This window comes from Thermobia domestica, chromosome 10, assembly GCF_964235325.1.
Source record: "Thermobia domestica chromosome 10, izTheDome1.hap1.1, whole genome shotgun sequence".
Lineage (NCBI taxonomy): Eukaryota > Metazoa > Arthropoda > Insecta > Zygentoma > Lepismatidae > Thermobia > Thermobia domestica.
In genome coordinates, this window is record NC_137463.1 from 268,721,730 (window position 1) to 268,741,681 (window position 19,952).

General features: G+C 40.6%; 1 protein-coding gene across 2 annotated transcripts in view; it reads right to left on the reverse strand.

Annotated features, from left to right (window-relative positions):
* Positions 1–3,351: 3,351 nt before the first annotated feature.
* LOC145663215 (uncharacterized) overlaps positions 3,352–19,952 on the reverse strand; it is a 54,936-nt gene continuing 38,335 nt past the window's right edge. For both annotated transcript variants that reach the window (XM_081729570.1, XM_081729571.1), the window contains exons 9-10: positions 9,924–10,064; positions 3,352–5,072 (exon numbers count right to left, since the gene is read on the reverse strand). In XM_081729570.1, the coding sequence (XP_081585696.1) occupies positions 4,113–5,072; positions 9,924–10,064 (1,101 nt within the window). In that variant the 3' untranslated portion in view covers positions 3,352–4,112. The remainder of the gene's footprint in view (positions 5,073–9,923; positions 10,065–19,952) is intronic.

Sequence of the window (19,952 nt, forward strand, 5' to 3'; positions counted from 1 at the left end):
TAGTAGATCAACGGGTCTTTATAACGCAATCAATCAATAATACTTAGTACTTATGCGAGGGTGATTCAGAAAGTAACGCCTCCAAACCCACTACTTGGTCAATAGTACTGCAAACATTCTAAACTGTTTTATCATTAATGCAGTAATGTTTACGCTATAGAATATCACCTGTTTCACCTTATCTCTTCTCGTTCCAGAGTCAAACACAAGCGAAAAGCATCCACTAAAATGGGACAATCCATGGCATCCAATGGTGAAGCGGCAGGCATTGCATTTCTGACTGCGGAAGGTTTGCGCCCAGGAACATTCATCACCGGCGACAAGTCGTGGATAAACCATTACGATCTGGAAACGAAGCATCAGTCGAAGTACTGACACACCTCCTCTCCTCCGCCAAAAAAATTCGAAGTTGTCCCATTTGCTGGCCAAGTGTTGTTGCCATTCTGCCTCATCCTGATGGTAGTCCGGATCTTGTGCCGTGCGACTTCTGGATCTTCCCTAAACTTAAGGGCAACACTACAGTTCTAAGCAGCAGTTCGGCATGAAAAACCTTGTTTCGCGTTGACGCAAGTGTGTGAGACTGTGTTGGAAAATAATGCCAACATTTGTAGCTGACATTGCAAGCTTTCCACTGATACCTGTATCGATGCTATCTGTCAAACACAAATAGAGGAGGAGCCATTACTTTCTGAATTACCCTCGTACATTTATGTTGCTTTAGCACAATTCAATGACCTAACCAGGGTGGCCACTCATTTGGAATTTCAAAATTCCCTGACTTTTCCAGAAATTTTCCCGGTTTTCCAGAAAATTTCTAGAGATCTAAAATTGGTATATATAGGAACCTTGGGCAACTCAGGGACACGAACCCCTAAATTCCAGTAAAATTATTGCTTTTAATTATTCTTTTGTGATCCCAGGCCCCCGGGCAATTGTCCCCTATTCCCCCTCCCCTGTCGCCGGCCCTGCAAACCCGTAAACCATTATTAAACACAAATCATGTGAGTTATACGGCAAAGAAGTCCATGTGTTAAGAAAAAGAATTACTCGAAAACATGGTATTTTGATCCAGGCCCATAGCTAGGAAATGGCCAATGGAGGTGGAGCCCGCACCCTGCGACAATCCTCAACTCCCTTGACTGAAATTTTCATTTCTTTTTTAAACAAATATATGTTTAAAAAATAAGTAGTCAATAATTCTTAAATTTATTTTCTTGGAAAAACACCATTACAGAATTTACATAAAATCGGTTTAAAATTGCAAAATTCAAATCAAAAAACTGCTCTACTCATTATCTACTTATTATTCGTTAATTTGCAATCAAATATTTCTCCGGATTTAACAACAAATATACAATACCTTCACCAGGTGTGCTTATTAGCAACCTCTGTCATATTGCAGTACAAGGTTATGCTATCGTTCTTTGACGTCACAAATGAATGGAGAGGACAATTATGGAGCTACCTATATTAAGAAGTAGCGGACTTCGGTCTAGAAAGCCGGCATTAACAACTTTAGGTAGGCCGGGTCCCAAAGGTTTTGTCGTGCCAGCAGTGGCGTGCGGTGGTTATGCAACCGGGGAACAGGTCGACATAGATGGGAAATATTGTGTAACAAAACAACGGAACTGAAGCAAATGAGCACTATTAAAATGTGCTTTTAAGAAATCAGAAAAATTTGTTTGAAGCTGATTTTTTTTTTTTTTTTTTAGAACAATAGTACATGCAGTAGCGGAACTGGGTGTAAAAACTAGGGGGAGGGGAATGCCATTACTTCAAATTGGTGGTCAAAAGGTCAAATATCTGTAAAAAAGCATGGCCAATTAATCGTGTGGCGCAAAAAGTACTGCCACCACTGAGTACAAATGAATGTGGAATCCACACAGTTTTTGATTCCACATAGAAATACACGCATTAACCAAAATTCCGCACATTTTGTGGAATTCGACACACATTCGGAACTCTTCTGGCAGAAATACTCAACTATCGTTAAGCCTTTAATCACGTGACCACCAAAACGGGATGCAGGGGAGCAGCCCCGAGCGAATTCTGGAAATCAAGCAGCCATCGAACTAAACAAGTGTGTTAATTACAAAATGGTCCCGATTTCGCTCCAGCTCAATTCATGGGCAGCACTAAATGACAAAAGAATATGAAGAAAGTATGCGCAGCCCAAACCAGTAGAGCTAGATAAACGAAACCTGGAAGGAAGGAGAAATCTGGGGGCGAAGCCCCCAGCGACCAAAGCTATTTTGTATATAAATAAACCGGCTAAATGGCTAGGAATATAGCAGAACGTAAATTTTCTCCCGAGTAAAAATTCCATGTTTTTCATCAAAATTCCCTGACTTTTCCAGAATTAAAAAATTCCCTGACTTTTCCCGGTTTTCCAGATGAGTGGCCACCCTGCTAACAGTTAAATTTCATGGCGCATGGATTTGTAAAAAAATAACAGCAATACTTGTTTGGTTTTCAAAATGTCATTACGTATAACCACCTTGGTGAAAGGTGTCATCTCTCTCCTATCAATGCTTCTTTCGCTTCGCTGCTTGGATAACGGTGACAGCTGTGCATTTCCAAACTTTCGTGAGGCATCATCACGTTCTAGTATTGATGCATACAAGAATGTCATGCATTCGTGAAATAGGTTTACCTCTGCGGTTAAATAACGTGCAATTCTCAACCAAAAGGGAAGCAGCTTAATCGAGTGGTTAACAGCGAATAGTTCTTCAGTTTCATTCCTTCTTTCATCGTTACATGCTTTATATACGCAATGACTGTTGCCCTCAAGGGTGTTATAAAACAGAGGATCTTCCATACCAAAAATCATGAAGACACGTAAGTTTAGCCAATCCTACTCTGTTCGCTCCACCCAATAAGATCACAACGTTGAGAGTCAACATTCATGGTGGAAACGAGAGCCGACATCAGAGTTTGTCCTCTCACAGATGCTTTTTTCTTCTTTTTTGGCTACATTGAGTTAATAGGATGAAGATATGTATGCGCAGATCCTTTATTTTATAACGTCCTTCGTTACCCTATACTCCTGCATTTGACGAGTATTATGGAGGACTCGCTCGCTCAGCCGTAACCTGATGAACCATGTCTTGTCACGTGACAACACTACTCTTACCACTTGGTATTCAACTTTTATAACTATAGAGAAACCCTTATCCTTATGAGAATATGTTCTTATAAAAGATAGGTCGGACACATTTTTGAGCAAGATTGTGCATTAAAAAAATGTATTCATTAGTTATCTTTCGTAAGAAATGTAGACAACCACAAAATAAAATCATATTTGCTTAGTTCATGTTCAACTCAAAGGATAATTTAAATAAAAGAATGATATCTTAATATATCTATATTCTATTGTATTCCTACATATTTATAGACTGAAATGTTTTCATATTCTCTGAATATTATTCATAAAATTATTATTTTTGTACATTTTCGTATTCCACCTACAGATGACTCGTCAATTTACAATCTCATTCCATTGGACATAATGGATCAATCAACCAAATCAACTATACCTACTCATACCATACACTGAAAGATTGCATAGTCTTCATAAGCTACATTCTATTTACACTGGAATTAGAACTTGGTATTTAGCCTCCGCCAGATATTGAGCATTTGTTTGGTCAACATTCGCTCTCGAATATCAAGGTTGTTTATCAAAAATAAAAGTAATGGGTATTCGACCGACATAATTAAAAAGCTAAGCGCATGCGGCAGGAGAAATATATAATATACGTATCATATAAAAACAAAATTGAATTGAAAAAACAATTCAAAATCTCCCAAGGAATGAACCTAACAAAATAAAGCAATTCATACAAATAGATCGTTACTTATCTACACATCAAACATTACGATTGCAATATTTATGTAGGTGCATACATACATAGATAATCTATTTCTATAATATAATACATTTGTTACAATCTCAACAGAATTAACATCTGCATCAAACAGACTACATACACACCCAGTGGAATCTTTTGCTTGGCAAAAACAAATGAACTTATGGCTTCCATGTACTCTTACATGACTGTTGGTTTTGTGGCAGTTAGTTCACCCTTTTCTCTTATGCTTGCTGGTAAAGTCTAGCTTGGGGGTGGTGGAGGGGGAGCTGCCAGAAGGTTGGGAAGCCCAGCAAGGGCGTTTATGTCCACATTCTGTCCTGGTTGCGGAGCTCCAGCCTGCTGCTGTTGGGCTTGCTGTTGTTGCTGGGCTTGTGGGGGTGGAGGGGGCTGCACTGGCTGTGGGGGAGGGACTCCCACGAACCCCTGCTGCCAAGGAAACATGGTAGGTGGTGGTGGAGGAGGTGGCGGCCTCACAGGCGGAGGAACAGGTCCTGGAGGTACAGAAGTCATAGGAGGAAGAGGTTGTTGCCACGGAGGCAGTTGAGGGGGAGGGACAGTAGTTGGAGGCTGCTGAGTTTGTTGAGGAATCCAAGGTACAGGTGCTGCTTGTGTGTTTGGAGGAGCCTGAGTGCTTGGAGGCGGAGGGGGAGGTGGAGCTTGAAGGATATTTGGGGGAGGAATACCTGCAGCGAATCCTGCCTGTGCTTGAGTTGTGACAGGCACTGTCCCTGGCATTGAAGCGGGAATTGTTCCTGGGACTGCACCTGGAACTCCTGTGGGAGGCACTGCTCCTGGTACCTGCCACGGGGGCATCATCGGTGGTTGAGTTGGAGGTGGAGGTACTCCTGGTGGTGGTGGGTGGCTAAGATTTGGAATAGGAGTCGCTGTTAATGTCATCATTGTTGGAGGCTTCTGTTGAGGATTTTGAGGCGCCGGAGGCATTGCTGGATTCCAGGGAGGTGGTGGAAATTGTTGTGGAGGAGCAGTAGTTATTGGCTGAGTTGTTACTGCTAGAACCTGAGGAGCTGTACTGGTCGGCGCATCTGGACGAGGTGGAGGTGCACATAATGCCCTTGGAGGGACCTGTCTTTCGAATAAGTTGGTTCCATTTGTTGTTCGTCTGATGAATCCCTTATTCTGTGCGTCACCATCCTTCGGTGGAGGTGGACCCTCGCCAAGCTCTGCCATCAATGACATATACTGAAAAGAAACATTTTTTCCTTGTTATTTACATCAAAATCATATTAGTACATACTTCACTCTATTCTTATGTCACTTGAACGGTAAAACCTATTAAGATAGCAGTATACATTACGCAAGTAAAGTGACAATCCTGGAATTCAAATAAATTTTTTACGTACAACTTTACACAATAATTAACAAATATATTAATTGGGATTTAAGTCCCGTCTCCAATGGATTCGAACTGTTCCAGATTCGAACGCCGCTTCAATGTGCAATTTCTAAACTTTTAAATTCTCATCTTACCCTTCTGAAAATAATATGAATGAATAACTTATTTTCACAGTCGGACCTTCAAGTATTTGAGAATGATGACTGATTATCTCTGAATATTGTTAAATGGAAGATTTCCAACAAATAATTCCTTCTTCATTTACTGTTGATACCAAAATATCTTCTCTAGCCTAGCCCGACAAGAAACTTGATGGCATTTTTTTTTTCGACTTTTGTGTGTATGCAGTGTTATTAACGACTTCATATTATTATGTACTAATGTACCTGCATTGCTTATTGAGAGCATGGAATACATTATAATAATTAAAACTAACTTAATGTTTCTTTTTTATGTTTTTACTTATTTTTAGCTTATATCCCTAATACTGTACAGAGGTTGTTTCCGATCTATGGTGAGGAAAATACACACCTTGTGCAGCACCACCAAGCAGGAAGAGAAGCTGTTAGTCGTGTGGGCACCTTGGACCATTAACTGTGCGTAACAGGTATGGTAAGTGCATATCGGGAGAAGTGCAGCCGAAAATAAGTGCATCAAACTGTACATTCACTGTATCCAAAAATGGCATATCACGAATGTTGAAAGGGGCAGGTAAGGCGAGGCGTGGAATGATTCCTGAGGTGCAGAAATAGATTAACCCCGGCCTGCCATTAGCCCCACACGAGCCAGAATTCGGGAAGTCGAGGCTCTAGAAACCAGGGAGAATCCACCCACAGGGCTCATAGTAGTCTGGTCTCTTGTAAATAGTTGAAAAATGACCAAAAGCACACGAAAAAGTGACCAAAATCTCATGTCCCTTTTTTCCTTTGTCAATTTCTCCATCACCTCTTTCACTGTTGTTTTGTTTCATCTTTTCTTCTTTACTTCTTTATTTTTGGGCTTCCTCCTTTCTTAGGTTTTCTAAATATGCTTTGTAGTTACGGTAGGCAGACTTAGCAGATGTAAGAAGCTTCTAAGTAAGTGGAACCACTTCTGGCATATTTCCAAATTTCTTCAACCCAGACATTATATTTAACTTAGCATTGAGAGTTCTCAAAGCCATGAAATATTCAAATTCATCACCTACTCTTAAGAAGAACATACAAGAAGCGTAACACAAGAGGAACATGATGAATCACGTAAACACACACACACCGTTGAGCGGAGCGTTAACTTTACGAGAGAAAACTAAGAGACTATTATGATAGAAGAAAGAATAGACACAGAAGGGTTCTCAACCCCACATTGGGAGCTTAAGCATCCACCAACCATCCACTGTGCTTTAGAAAAAATAAAAGCTGAAGTGAGAATAAAGCTGACTGTTTCACATGTGGCAGCAAGTACTGAAGCTTTGAGAAGAGTAATGAGTAACAAGTTTCTACCTTTTTCCATTTTTCTTAGAAAACTGCCAATGCAAAACATAAATCACACGAAAAAGTCACTTTACCTCCCAAAAAAGTAACTTTTAGTGACAATTTTTTTTACAAAAGTAACTTTTAGTGACCAACTTGAAAAAAAGTAACTTTTAGTTAAAAAAAGTGACTCGCTATGAGCCCTGCACCCACACAGAGGATCGAGAACCGGCTACAGAGATCAGTGCACACCATCATTCACCGCGATTTGAGGTTGGTAAGGCGACGGAAGGGGGCGTGTTCATAAGCTCTTGCCAGAACACATCCAGAAACATCGCACCAACTATCGAAATACGAAAGTGAATTCGGACCCGTTTATCACCATGACATTCCCCATCTTTACGGGAGGGCAAGAATCGTATGTGGATACATCAAGATAAGGCGTCAAATCACACATCGCGCTCAATCCGCTTCTTCCTCCAACAAATGGGAGCAGAAACTGAAATTAGTGGCACTCCATTCAGACATTTCAGTGAAGTCTCCTGAGGCGTCACCGATGGGCTTTTGCGCCTTCGACTTCCTGAAACGTGCCTTGTCTCACAGGAGACCCCACACCGTTGAAGGGCTATGGAAATCCTGTTAGTAGGAGTGGTTGCGGCTTGACATGACTACACTGCATCCCAGTCTCCTACAGTGGAAGCTTTTCTGTCGGGCAATTGCCCAGGTGCAGGGCCATCAAATAGAGCACTCACCGATGGGCTTTTGCGCCTTCTGACTTCCTGAAACGTGCCTTGTCTCACAGGAGACCCCACACCGTTGAAGGGCTATGGAAAGCCTGTTAGTAGGAGTGGTTGCGGCTTGACATGACTACACTGCATCCCAGTCTCCTACAGTGGAAGCTTCGCTGTCGGGCAATTGCCCAGGTGCAGGGCCATCAAATACAGCACTCTCGATGTTGGCAACATAGTTTCTCTTAAGGTAAGTACAGTTTGAAATCGTCATCATAGATCGGAAACAACTCTGTACTTCCGATGGATGCTCTCCGTCGGGGCTTAGGCTTAAGACTTTCTTCTATACAGATTTTCACACATATAACAACAGTGGTGTGTAGATTTGTTTTAATATAGTATGATATTGTTAGTGCACCAACATCTAAATCAACCCTAATTCTATACTTAATCTACATTGCATATATATGGGCTGGATTAATCCATCTGGAGGCCCGGGGCTGGAAAAAATATGTAGCCCTTGCTGACTTCGCCTAATACATTTTTGTGAAACTACAGTAGGAAAGTTAAGGGAAAATGTTTCATATTTTTGGTTACATTTTATTTTATGATGATGATGATGATGATAGTATCTTTATGATCTTTTTAGATAGCCAGTTGAGATTTTGATCAGAGTGGAGGCCCGTAAGCTCCTCCTTTAACCCGTCCCTGATATTATATATATATATATCGGGTGTTCTAAAAATGGCGCCCACGGACCACAGAGCATTATTCTACATGTCAAAGCAAAATATATATATATACATTTGTATATCTTTCGAGTCTTCGTCTGCAGAGAGAAATTGCACTATGTGGCAATGTCGCAAATAAAGAACCATAGATTAGATCTACCAGTCTATCAAATAATCATATCTATTCTTTCCAGATGGCAGCTGAAGTCGATATTGATTGACACTAGCATAACTTATTAGTGTAGCAATCGATTCAACTGCTTGTATTCTTAGAGTAATGCTAATTGCCCCGAGTTAATCTACAACGTTTCCACATTGTGAAATTTTGTTTCTCCATAGCAGCTGAAGGAGGCCCCGGAGGGCAAACCTTCATATAATATTTTCGTTTTAATTTGACCTATACAATAGTGCTCTGTGGTTCGTGAGCGCCATTTTTAGAACACTCGATATATATATATATATATATAGATATAGATATATATATATATATATATATATCAACACGATAGAACTTTACATTGGCATGGGAGACCCGCGATGAGAGAAACTCGGTTGTCGACTATAATTACAATATGGTGTATAGTTGTGAGTGGCAATAATAGTTCCATGTTCTCTTTTGTAGTTGGAGGAATAACCCTGAAAGATGTATCCACAACCCAAAGATAAATGTGCTGTCACACATTCCTCAATGCTGAAAAATGTCAATCAGCTGACACATGCGCATCTTGAAAACAATGGTTTCTGAAAGTACCTGCAGGAACAAGTGACTATTCCAGTCCTGGTCAAGTCCATGTTGCGTATTGAGGATAATGGTGTAAAGGTGAAGCTATTAATGAGAACAGACGCCTCGGAATTCGATTCATAGTGAAGCAATTGAACTGTCCAGATGATTCTGCAACATCTGTGGCAACACAAAGTGGAGCGCAGTGTATTTCGAGGATGCTGACAGAGGAACAAAACTTGAAGGGTATGGTGTTTTCCCTTGAATATTTGTCACGCTACAGTTGGAGTGGAATGATTTGTTGTCGCATACTGTTGCTGCAAGCGAATCATGGTACCACAATTTTCAAAGAAGTTCAAAATATTCAGTATGAAATGGACATTCGTCTCATCCCATAGCACCAAGAAATTCAAGTTACAAGTGTTTGGAGAAAAAGTCACGCTTACAGACTTTTTTCACCTCCCAAGTTACGCCTTTTAAGCTAAACGGGTGATTAATAAAGTTGAATGCTATGACAGTATTGGTGGAATAAAAATATGGGAGGGAGAAAATCATGAAGACTGACTTTAAAAAGCAGTAGAAGCGATTAATACCGAACGCTACTGTACGACTTTGACTCGTCTCTGCATATCCATTAAAAACAAAGACCTTGGAGTAACTGTATTGCACGATAATGGCCGTCTTAATATTGTACGCTACGTCTACTTGTTCCGAAGATCCATTAGGAAATATCGCTCACCCTCCCTACAAACCTCACCTTTGACTCTGACTTTCATATCTTTGGTCCTCTACAGAAGGCGTTATAATGCCAGAGGTTTAAGTCAGGTAACAAGGCGAAGGTCGCCGGCAGCTAATGGTTTGAACGTCAATCTTCCAAATGTTACATCGTATACTGGCCATAATGGAACAAATTGTTTGAAAGAGAATGGTGACTTCTTCTGAAGCACAAATGATGAGACACACAATCACTGATGCCTTTACATTATGTATAAAGGATATGTTAAATGCCAATAATATGGTCTTAAAACGAATTTGAGTTGAACACATCATATATTACAATTTTTACCTCTTCATCGATTTTCGTCCTGTCTCCTACGACTGGGCCTGCTGATCCTGGACGCTTCTGCCGACAGTCACGAGCGATGTGACCTGCACCGCCACACGTTGAACACACTACGTTGTTTGTCACATTAGGCTTATCTGGACACTGAAAGGAGAATAGAGTATATATGATTATTAATCCAATGTACAAAATATTAAAAAACTTACAGTTTTATTAAAATTATCTTATTTCAAAACAATATTACGAATTATTCTTTTTAACCATAGTTTCAAAACTAATAAATATTAGTTTGTCATTTGCATACTGTTTTTTGATGATGTAATTTCAGTATGCTAATTGGCTACAAAACGCTACGGCACACACACTATTCTTTTCTATATTCCAGATAAGATCACCAGTTCCAGGAAATACTCGAAACATCCATACAAGTTCATCCCTGCTAGTAGCGAAGCACCGAAAGTGATCTTGTTGTGCATTTGGACATGCTAATGTTTGTTAATTGGCACGCAGCAGAACACACACACACGCAAAAAAGACCTTTTTTTCTTTTCTTTATTTTTAACATTTTGTAACATTAATCCGATCGTCATTTGTTGTCAATTTCTTATAAACCAGCAATAAGAAACAGGATTCGAACACTTGAAAACAAAGCACATATATACACAGATTAATAAATTTATCTGGACTGCTCCACAAATATATGAGCGGTGTTATGCAACAACCATTCAACCCACAACGAGTCAGTTTTGGGGAAATCGCAGTTATAGGTTTCACGACTTCATAAGATATTACCGTATGTGGGCTGACTTTTCTTTCCATACATGGCAGACCGATCGTAAACGCGTTACCAGGATTTTTTTAGTATGTTTCTTACATATGTTCGAACCCTCCAGCAGGGTTAGATTTTTTTTCCTTTTTTAATTTAGTGGGTTGAACACCGACCGTATAGTAATGTAAAATATGAATGGGAAGCCTTAGTGGGCTAATCTCTCATGTACGCGTAGACAACACACACAAAAGCAATGAAGATTTCACTGCCTGCTCTATTTTCGGAATACTATTAACGCTCTAAAACCTACAATAGTAAATGATGTTCTGAACAGTTTGAGAAATTAAATTACGCAGGTGTCGATATTCAGAGGTGAATTTAATATTAAGAGAATAGAAATAACGTTGCTTTAATGTGGCCAAATGTCAAGTTAGACAGATGGCCAACTTAAAGAGTAATAACCAATACAAGTCTTATAGGATAAGGCACGATCCACAAGAATGGGTGAAAGCTAACAGGTTTTTTGCTCTATGAATAGTTTTCCAAATAATAATTTTGCCTTCTCTTTTAGTCATTTACATTTATTTGACTTTTTGGGTTTTACGACTCTAAGCAGTGCCCCGTAGTTTAAAGATGACCAAAGAACGACAATGCATGTCCTTAAAGGACGATTCCAACCCGCAAGAACTAAGTTTCCCCAATCGCCAGCTTGCAGCCCCCTCTTTGGGAGCTGCTATCTATAATTGTATATATTACCTTTGTTTAATTATTCTTGTGTATTGCTTTATCAGTTAATATAGTTTTAGAGAGAAATCCCGGCCGGGTAAAATTATTATTACATTTCATTTAATCAATATTTTTTTGTCTTTGTGTGATTTTGTTTCTATATCTTGTTAACTAACATGCAGTTTCTTCTTTCCAACAGGATTTCTTTTTTTTTTTTTTTTTAAACAGCTCACTTAGGGGAGAGCCAGAAACCAACGCTATCTTGCCCATTGATATTTTTTGTTTGTTAATTTTAAAATTTTTAAACCAAGCGTCTGTCTGGTGACCGTTGGTTGTATCGTCTATATAAGAGCAGGAGAATCATAGGTGGGGGAGGATTCCAGCTCGACCGTCTAAAGAGGTAGATGGTTAGGGTTCTGTCCAAAGAGGGGACGGAATCTCTTTTCTGGAATTCTCAGATTCTCTGCCAAAGAGGTGGCTAGAGATTTACATGGTACAGCAAGAGGGCTGTATCGCCGCGATGCTAAAAGTTTAGTTTTTGACATAATTTCAGACCAGAACTCTCTTAAGAGGAAGAGAGTCTGGGGGGCTACGGAAATTGTTGGTCTTAAACTGTACCACACAGCAAGAGGGTTGTGTGAAGGGGGAAGCGAATTAAGTCGCTGAACCGTTTTTTTTTAGCTGGCTTCGGGGCCACGCCACTCCTTTAGTGGGAGGAGAGGCTATGGGTTCAAGTCCCGTTTGACACCTCACGTAGGAGGCGAAGTTAGACTTACCCATTTTTCGTTGAAATAGTTTGTTTAGCATCCTTCGGCCAATTTGGGGAGATATGCGCGTTCAATGGTTCTCTCCAATAAGGGGCTGGATTCTTTCTTCGAAATGAACGATGCGAGTTTTTTTTTTATTTATTAGTATGAATAAAGTTTTATTATAAGTTAATTCTTGGGCGTAATCCTTTCATATTATTAACCTCCTCATTAAGGTTTTTTGATCTACCTATTTGATTGCTGTTTTGGTATATTGAAGTTTTTGCTTGAATCTGGTGCTTCTAAACCGGATTCGGTACATTGCTTGGAGAGAGATTTTTGGGGGCTCGTTTTTTATTTGATTTGTTCTGTTTAATTCAATTATGCTATTCCTCCTGGGTGCACACAGATGTTAATGAGCCGTTTTTATCTGTGGACACAAGTTCGGTTCCCGGGGGTGATTCTTTAAAAAAGGAATGGTGAATTATTAATCGGGGGACGAACTTTTGGAGGTCGCATAAAGTGGGGGCTCGTCCGGGATTGGATTTGTTTTGTTGTTTTTTGGTTCTCTTTCGTTAGAGTTTTTGTTTAGTTCTTCTTTGGATTCTTTTTATGTTTTTGAGATCAGGAAGGTACACTTTTTCGAAGATGGACTCTCATATTGAAGTTGATAGTCTTAGAGAGGTCCTAGGATTTTCTGAGGAACAGGATTTGAATCGGGAGACTATTTTGGCTGAAATTACGAGATTGAAGCATGCTGCTTCAATGGTCAGACAGAACACCATCGCAATTGAAGAGGAAACAGTACGTAACCTCTTGGATATAGAAAGGAACGTCGAACTTAATTCTGATGTAGCAGTAGACGCTATTAGAAAACTAAAAAATCGAACTGAAAATAGGTCGTCTCATACAGGGTGTTGCTCTCAGAAATCTGGTCTTGAGGAAGTTAGGTTAGAACCTCCGGTTTTTAGTGGTGAAGGAGATAATTGTCCGTTTCTATTTTTAGAGGCGCTTAAGTCTTACGCTTGTCAGAAGGGTATTGGCGAGAGTGATCAACTGGACATTCTCATACCTAGGCTACTCCTTGGCCCAGCTCGCAGGTGGTGGGAGTTTAAGAGACCATTTGAGTCCTTTGGGACCTTCAGAGACTCATTTTTGAAAGAGTTTTTCAGTTTTAACTATGCCGAGGAAGTTGAGAATATGATTGCCAATAGACTTCAATATACAGACGAAAGTCTGTCTGTTTTTATGACTATGAAAGATGAGCGAACTTTTTCAGAGGTTAGAATCCGTACCATCTCAAAAGGATCAGGTTAGAAAGATAATTTCGAAGACGCACCCTCGTTTTAGGCAATTCCTGTATGGAAAAGAATTTGAAGATGTTAAGGAATTGGAAAAGGAGTCCCTGCATATTCAGTCCATTTTATTGGGTGAATTGTCTTACATGGAACTATCCAGTGGTCGGACAAGAGGTCAGGGATATTCGGCCCCGGATTTTAAGAGACAAGACGCAACAGCAGTTTCGAAAGATTCGATACCGCCGTTAAGCGCTCTCGATCCAGCACGGTCTCGAAGAGGGGACCAAAAGAATATGAAGCCTGGTGGGGGGCAAAGTCAGTCAAAAAGGGCAATAAGATGTTTCAATTGCAAAGAACTGAATCACCGAGCAGCGGATTGTGTTTTAAAGAAAAAGGATTCAGGTTCGAAGCCCGTCTCGGCCGTAGTGCGGAACAGAGAGGAGAAAAAAGAAAGGAGAAGAAGGGGGAACAAGAACCCTTTTATTTATGGCTTTATACATCGTGAACGCTATTATTTTTACCTCGATTCTGGGTCTGAAATTAGCATCGTCCACAAGAGAATAGCCGATCAGTGGAGGCGAAGAGGGGCCAGGTTCGAATCTTGTTCGTTGCCCCTAAGCCTAGCAACGGGGGAAGTAAAGACTGTGGGAAAGATATTTGTAGACTTTTGTATCAAGAGGAGAAAATTCTCTCACTTCTTTTACGTTCTGGACCACCTCGTAACACCCATTATCGTTGGTCAAGACATCCTAAGAAAAGCAAAAATAAGTTTGGATATGGCAAGCAGATCGTGGATGTTTAGCGATGAAAAAGAAAGAACACACTTTGTTTATCCTACAGACCAAAGTGAGGAACTTTTAGCTGAAAACCACATGTTGTCCACCATCCCCGCCCCTACCGCGGTCGATGGTAGTAAAACACGGCGGAGAAGGGGCAGGGGTAAGAAGAGCGGTCAGGGAGGGGAAAAGGACAGACAGCCCACCCAAGAGTGTCCGCGTTGTGAATCTCGACCTGCGAACAGAAAAATATTTTGGAGAGGAAAAGAAGAAGAAGAAAGAAAAGATTTTCCAGACCACAGCAAAAATGATTCTTTGAATAAGAAACCGAAAGCTAGTCGGGTTAAGAAGACTACTTCAAAAAACGTGAATGGCGCTGCCGAGGGGGGGGGGCAAGGGGTCCATACCCCCGAGGCCGCTATTAATAAATTGTTCGATTTTAAATGATAAGTAGCAATTGTATATTGATACAGGGAGCTCGCTGTCGGCTATAAATGAGAAAATTGCGGAAAAATGGTCAAAGTTAGGAATAACGTTGCATGATCATTCTGTAAATGTGAGGTTTGCCAGAGGAGGGGCAAAAACAATTGGTTTTATGGTTGTTCCTCTGGACTTTTTTGGACTCCAGTTAGAGCAGAGATTCCATGTAATTAGTAATTTCTCGAGGTGTATTATCATGGGCCGAGACTTTCTTCTTTCAACAAAGATGATAATAAAATTCAGTCCTTTCGGATGGGAAATTCCGAGTAGGGGAATTTCTTTTAGGGAATTTGATTACCCTGAGACGCGAGAAACTGGAGAAATTAATTGCTCGGATGAAGATAATGTCATTGAAAATATGTTGAAGGGCGTCAAGCTTTCCGAAGATCTACATGAAAAACTGAGGGAACTTCTCTATAAATACGAAAAGGTTTTTTCTGAGGATCCTGGGGAAACCAATGTTTTAGAACACAAAATTGAGCTGAGTGATCCTCGGCCTTTCTCAACTCGACTAAGGCCAATATCGGAAGAAAAGAGAAGAATTCTGGGACAGTTGCTGCAGGAAATGTTAGATAAAAACTTGATCGAAAGGAGCTCTACGAAGTATCTTAGTAATCCCATTTTACATAGAAAGAGCTCTGGTAAGTGGAAGCTAGTCCTTGATTGTAGATATTTAAACTCAGTCACGAAACATGAGAAAGGGGGGATTCCGAACATTAACGAGGCGCTATCCTACTTGGGGAAAGGGAAGATTTTCTGTAGTTTTGACATGTCGTACAGTTATGCCCAGGTCAAGTTGGAGGAGCGTAGTAAAAAATATACCGGATTTCTTACCCCGTTTGGGATCTTCCAATGTATACGCGCCCCCTATGGATTGAAATCGATGCCTTATACTCTCTGCAAATTGATGCAGATTGTCTTGGGCGACCTGTATTATTCCAAAGTAATAGTCTATTATGATGATCTCACAGTTATTGGTGAATCACCGGAGGATTTATTGGATACAATGGAGCAACTTTTGAAAAGAATGGCGGATGCGAATATAAGTCTGAGCCCATCAAAGGCGGTGCTATTCTCTGATACGATAGATTTCCTCGGTTTCCATGTGACACCTGGCAAAGTGTCATGTACACCTGAGAAGCTTAAAATGGTGAGACAACTGCAACCCCCCAAGAATGTCAAGCAATTACAGAGGACCCTCGGTTTCACTCAGTATTTTCGAAACCACGTTAGAGATATGGCGAAGATCTGTGCTCCGATGACGTCACTATTGAAAAAAGGAGTCAAGTGGTCATGGGGGCCACAACAGGACCAGGCTCTGCAAGAGCTAAAGGATGCGATTGTTGAGAACCGTGAATTGATGCTACCAAGGATGGGAGAACCCATGCATATCTTTGTCGACGCCTCTGAAATAGCCGCTGGCTATCTTCTCGGGCAGAAGGACGAAAAAGACGATTTCTATGTTGTATCGTTCGGGTCGAAACGCTTGACGGAATCCCAAAGTAGGTATAGCACCACCATGCGTGAACTTCTCTCAGTAGTGCTCGCATTAGAGAGATTTGAACTGTACTTAATACATTCCCCTTGTGTGTATGTATACACTGATCACGCTTCATTGATTCCTCTCTTCAAAGCCAGCAAGGTTCCAGCTATGGTGAGCAGGTGGTTGGCTAGGATCTCCAGATTTCCAGTGGTTCTCAAATATAGAAAAGGCAAGACCCACCGGGTGGATTTTTTGTCGAGAATCGAGACAGGTTACACTGAGGATCAAAATTTCGAGGGGACTGAGCATGCCAATGAAGAATTCCCTCTGAACTGTGCTAGTGATACGGGATATATTAAAATAATGGACCAAGAAGGAAAAATCACAGATGCGAGTGATATTCCTAAGGAGGAAATTAATCTGATTTCGTTTTATGACAGTAGAGGTCTGAAGGATTTCAAGAGAGGTTATAAAGAGAAAAAATCAGATCAGAACGTGTCCAGCGTTGAGACTCTCCCGAGCACGATGAGAGAGAAGCGAGAGCTATTTAAAAATCTCCCATTTGAAATATTAATGGAAGAAGAAGAAGAGGAGCAGGAAAAAACTGAGCAGTATGAAAAACTTATAGTACCAATAAAAATAAGAGAAGCCCAGGAAACTGACTCATTCCTGAGAAAGGTAATTCTATTTCTTACAACCAAGAAGTTGGCCGGCACCAAAGCAGAGAAGAGAAAAATTAGAAATTTTGCTTCCACTGCCCGATTATCCATGGATGGAGTATTAGAAAAAGAAATCGATCTAAATGTTGAGAAAAGGCGGGTTGTGTGTGTTCCCAGAGATTTGAGGGGTTTAGTACTTGAGATGACTCATAATTTAGAGTTCTCGGGACATCCAGGCATCGAAGAAACCATCAATAGGACAAAAAGACAATTCTTTTGGACCAAGATGGGAAAGGATATTAGAAGATTTTGTCAATCCTGTGTTCCCTGCGCTATTTATAAGGACTCGTCAAATAGTAAGCTAGGTTTTATGACCAGCAGTCTAGTGAATAAGCCAGGGTCTACTGCTTATTTAGATCTTATGGGGCCCTTAATTAGGTCGAAGGGGGGAGGTTATCAATTCTGCTTGATAATCATTGATGCTTTCAGTCGTTTTGTTTCTTTGTTTCCCCTTCGAAAGGTCACAGCTCAGTCTGTAGCTAATTGTTTGTTAACTTTCTTTTCGAGAAATGGATGGTATGACCGCATTGTAAACGACAACCAAAGTGTGTTTACGGGAAAGATCTGGAGAAACCTTCTCGCAATTTTAAGGACAAGAGTTACGTTCATTTCTGCTTACAGGCCAAAAGCGAATCGGGCCGAGAGAGGGGTGAAGGAAGTTAAAAAACTGGTGTCCATGTACTGTAGAAAACACTCGGAATGGTCAAAGAACCTTGATTTTCTTTCCTTTGCCATTAACAGTAGAGTCTCAAAAGCCACAAACCATACACCTTTTTTCTTACATATGGGTAGACATGTGAAATTGCCATTTGAAACCCAGAAGAGAGAAGTAGTGGGGGAAGGTGGGAATCCGGTCCCTGACTTCGTAAAGGAAAGAATCCAGAGCATAAAGAAAGCCATGGAAGTAGCCAACAGAACTCAGGAAAAAAGACACGAAAAAATGTGTCGAGAATATAACAAGAACAGGAGACCTCATACTTTCAGAGAAGGGGATTCTGTCTGGCTCCGTGCAGTTAGATTTTCTGATGCTAGCAAGGGGATAACCGCAAAAATGCTCCCCAAATTTCGTGGACCATACGTCATTTGTAAGAAATTAGCAGAGAACACGTTTATGTTACGACACTCTCTTAGTAACCGAGAGATAAAAGCCAATGTGGATTCCTTTAAGAGGGTTATTCCACCCCCTGCTTTTGCTAGGAATGTAAAACAACAACAGATCTCCTGTGTTAGAGAGATTCCCGAAGATATAGCTTAGGCTGCGAAAGACTTTTCTTTTTTTTTTTTTTCTAGCTCTTGTTTCAGGCTATTCCGCAGAGAACTGGAGCTCCGCCTTTTGTGGCTAATTTAACATCAGAGCAAGACATTGACCCATGGTGACAGATTGGCCCAACCACGCTGGTAGAGGGAAGAGAGAGAGAGAGAGAGAGAGAGAGAGTTTAAAAAAAAAATAAATAAAATGGGAATGAACAAGGAAAGGATACTTGACTTCGTCAGTTAAAACTCAGCTTCGTGAAGAAGAACGTCTTTTTTAGAGATTTTTCCTTGTTTTTGCACCTTCCCGATGGATTTTAAGTTTAAGAAACCAAAGGCCCTCACTAGGAGTGTTTATTGCGTTGCCAGACCAAAGGCGTGGAATCCCACCGAACTCCAGTTGATGTTCAACATCGACGATGAGAAAAGCAACAAGAAGCGAGACCAGTACCGGGCCGCGAGACAGAAGTCGGGCCCGAACCCAGAACGTATTCTGCAAGGTGACCCGAGCAACTTTTCTCTCAGAGATTTGAGAGAATATCAAACACTGCAAAAGAGGCCTGCATCGGTAGCGGAGGCTCCGGGTTCGAGTTCCGAACCATTGACAAGTTGCCAGGAGGATGATCCGGTGGATTACATTGAAATCTTTACCAATGGCGAGGGACTCCCACTTACTCCAGGTAAAGGAGTGAACGACGGGGACCACTGGGAAGCCAGCCCGGCGAAGAAGAGGCTGAAGTTTTAAAATAAAAAGGACTATCTCTGGACGGACCTCAACATTGTGATGTGTTCAATGATTGGACATAACAGTGATTTTTTTATTTGTTTGTTTTTTGATTTTGTGAATATACATATTCAAAAAAAAGGACCGCCGAGAGTGCACGCTTGCGGACAATGGGCTCTCGTAAATTGTGTTTTTGTGTGTGTGTTTAGAAAAAAAAGTGTTTTTTCGATATTTCAGAGAACTAAAAGAGTCTGAACAAGAGATTTGGACTAATGGCTCTTTTCTTTTTTTTAAGTGCAAAGTTAAGTGTTTTTTTTTCATTTTTTTTTTTTTGGAACGTAAGTAACATGCAGCCCCCTCTTTGGGAGCTGCTATCTATAATTGTATATATTACCTTTGTTTAATTATTCTTGTGTATTGCTTTATCAGTTAATATAGTTTTAGAGAGAAATCCCGGCCGGGTAAAATTATTATTACATTTCATTTAATCAATATTTTTTATTTTTGTCTTTGTGTGATTTTGTTTCTATATCTTGTTAACATGCAGTTTCTTCTTTCCAACAGGATTTCTTTTTTTTTTTTTTTTTTTTTTTTTTAAACAGCTCACTTAGGGGAGAGCCAGAAACCAACGCTATCTTGCCCGTTGATATTTTTTGTTTGTTAATTTTAAAATTTTTAAACCAAGCGTCTGTCTGGTGACCGTTGGTTGTATCGTCTATATAAGAGCAGGAGAATCATAGGTGGGGGAGGATTCCAGCTCGACCGTCTAAAGAGGTAGATGGTTAGGGTTCTGTCCAAAGAGGGGACGGAATCTCTTTTCTGGAATTCTCAGATTCTCTGCCAAAGAGGTGGCTAGAGATTTACATGGTACAGCAAGAGGGCTGTATCGCCGCGATGCTAAAAGTTTAGTTTTTGACATAATTTCAGACCAGAACTCTCTTAAGAGGAAGAGAGTCTGGGGGGCTACGGAAATTGTTGGTCTTAAACTGTACCACACAGCAAGAGGGTTGTGTGAAGGGGGAAGCGAATTAAGTCGCTGAACCGTTTTTTTTTTTTTTTT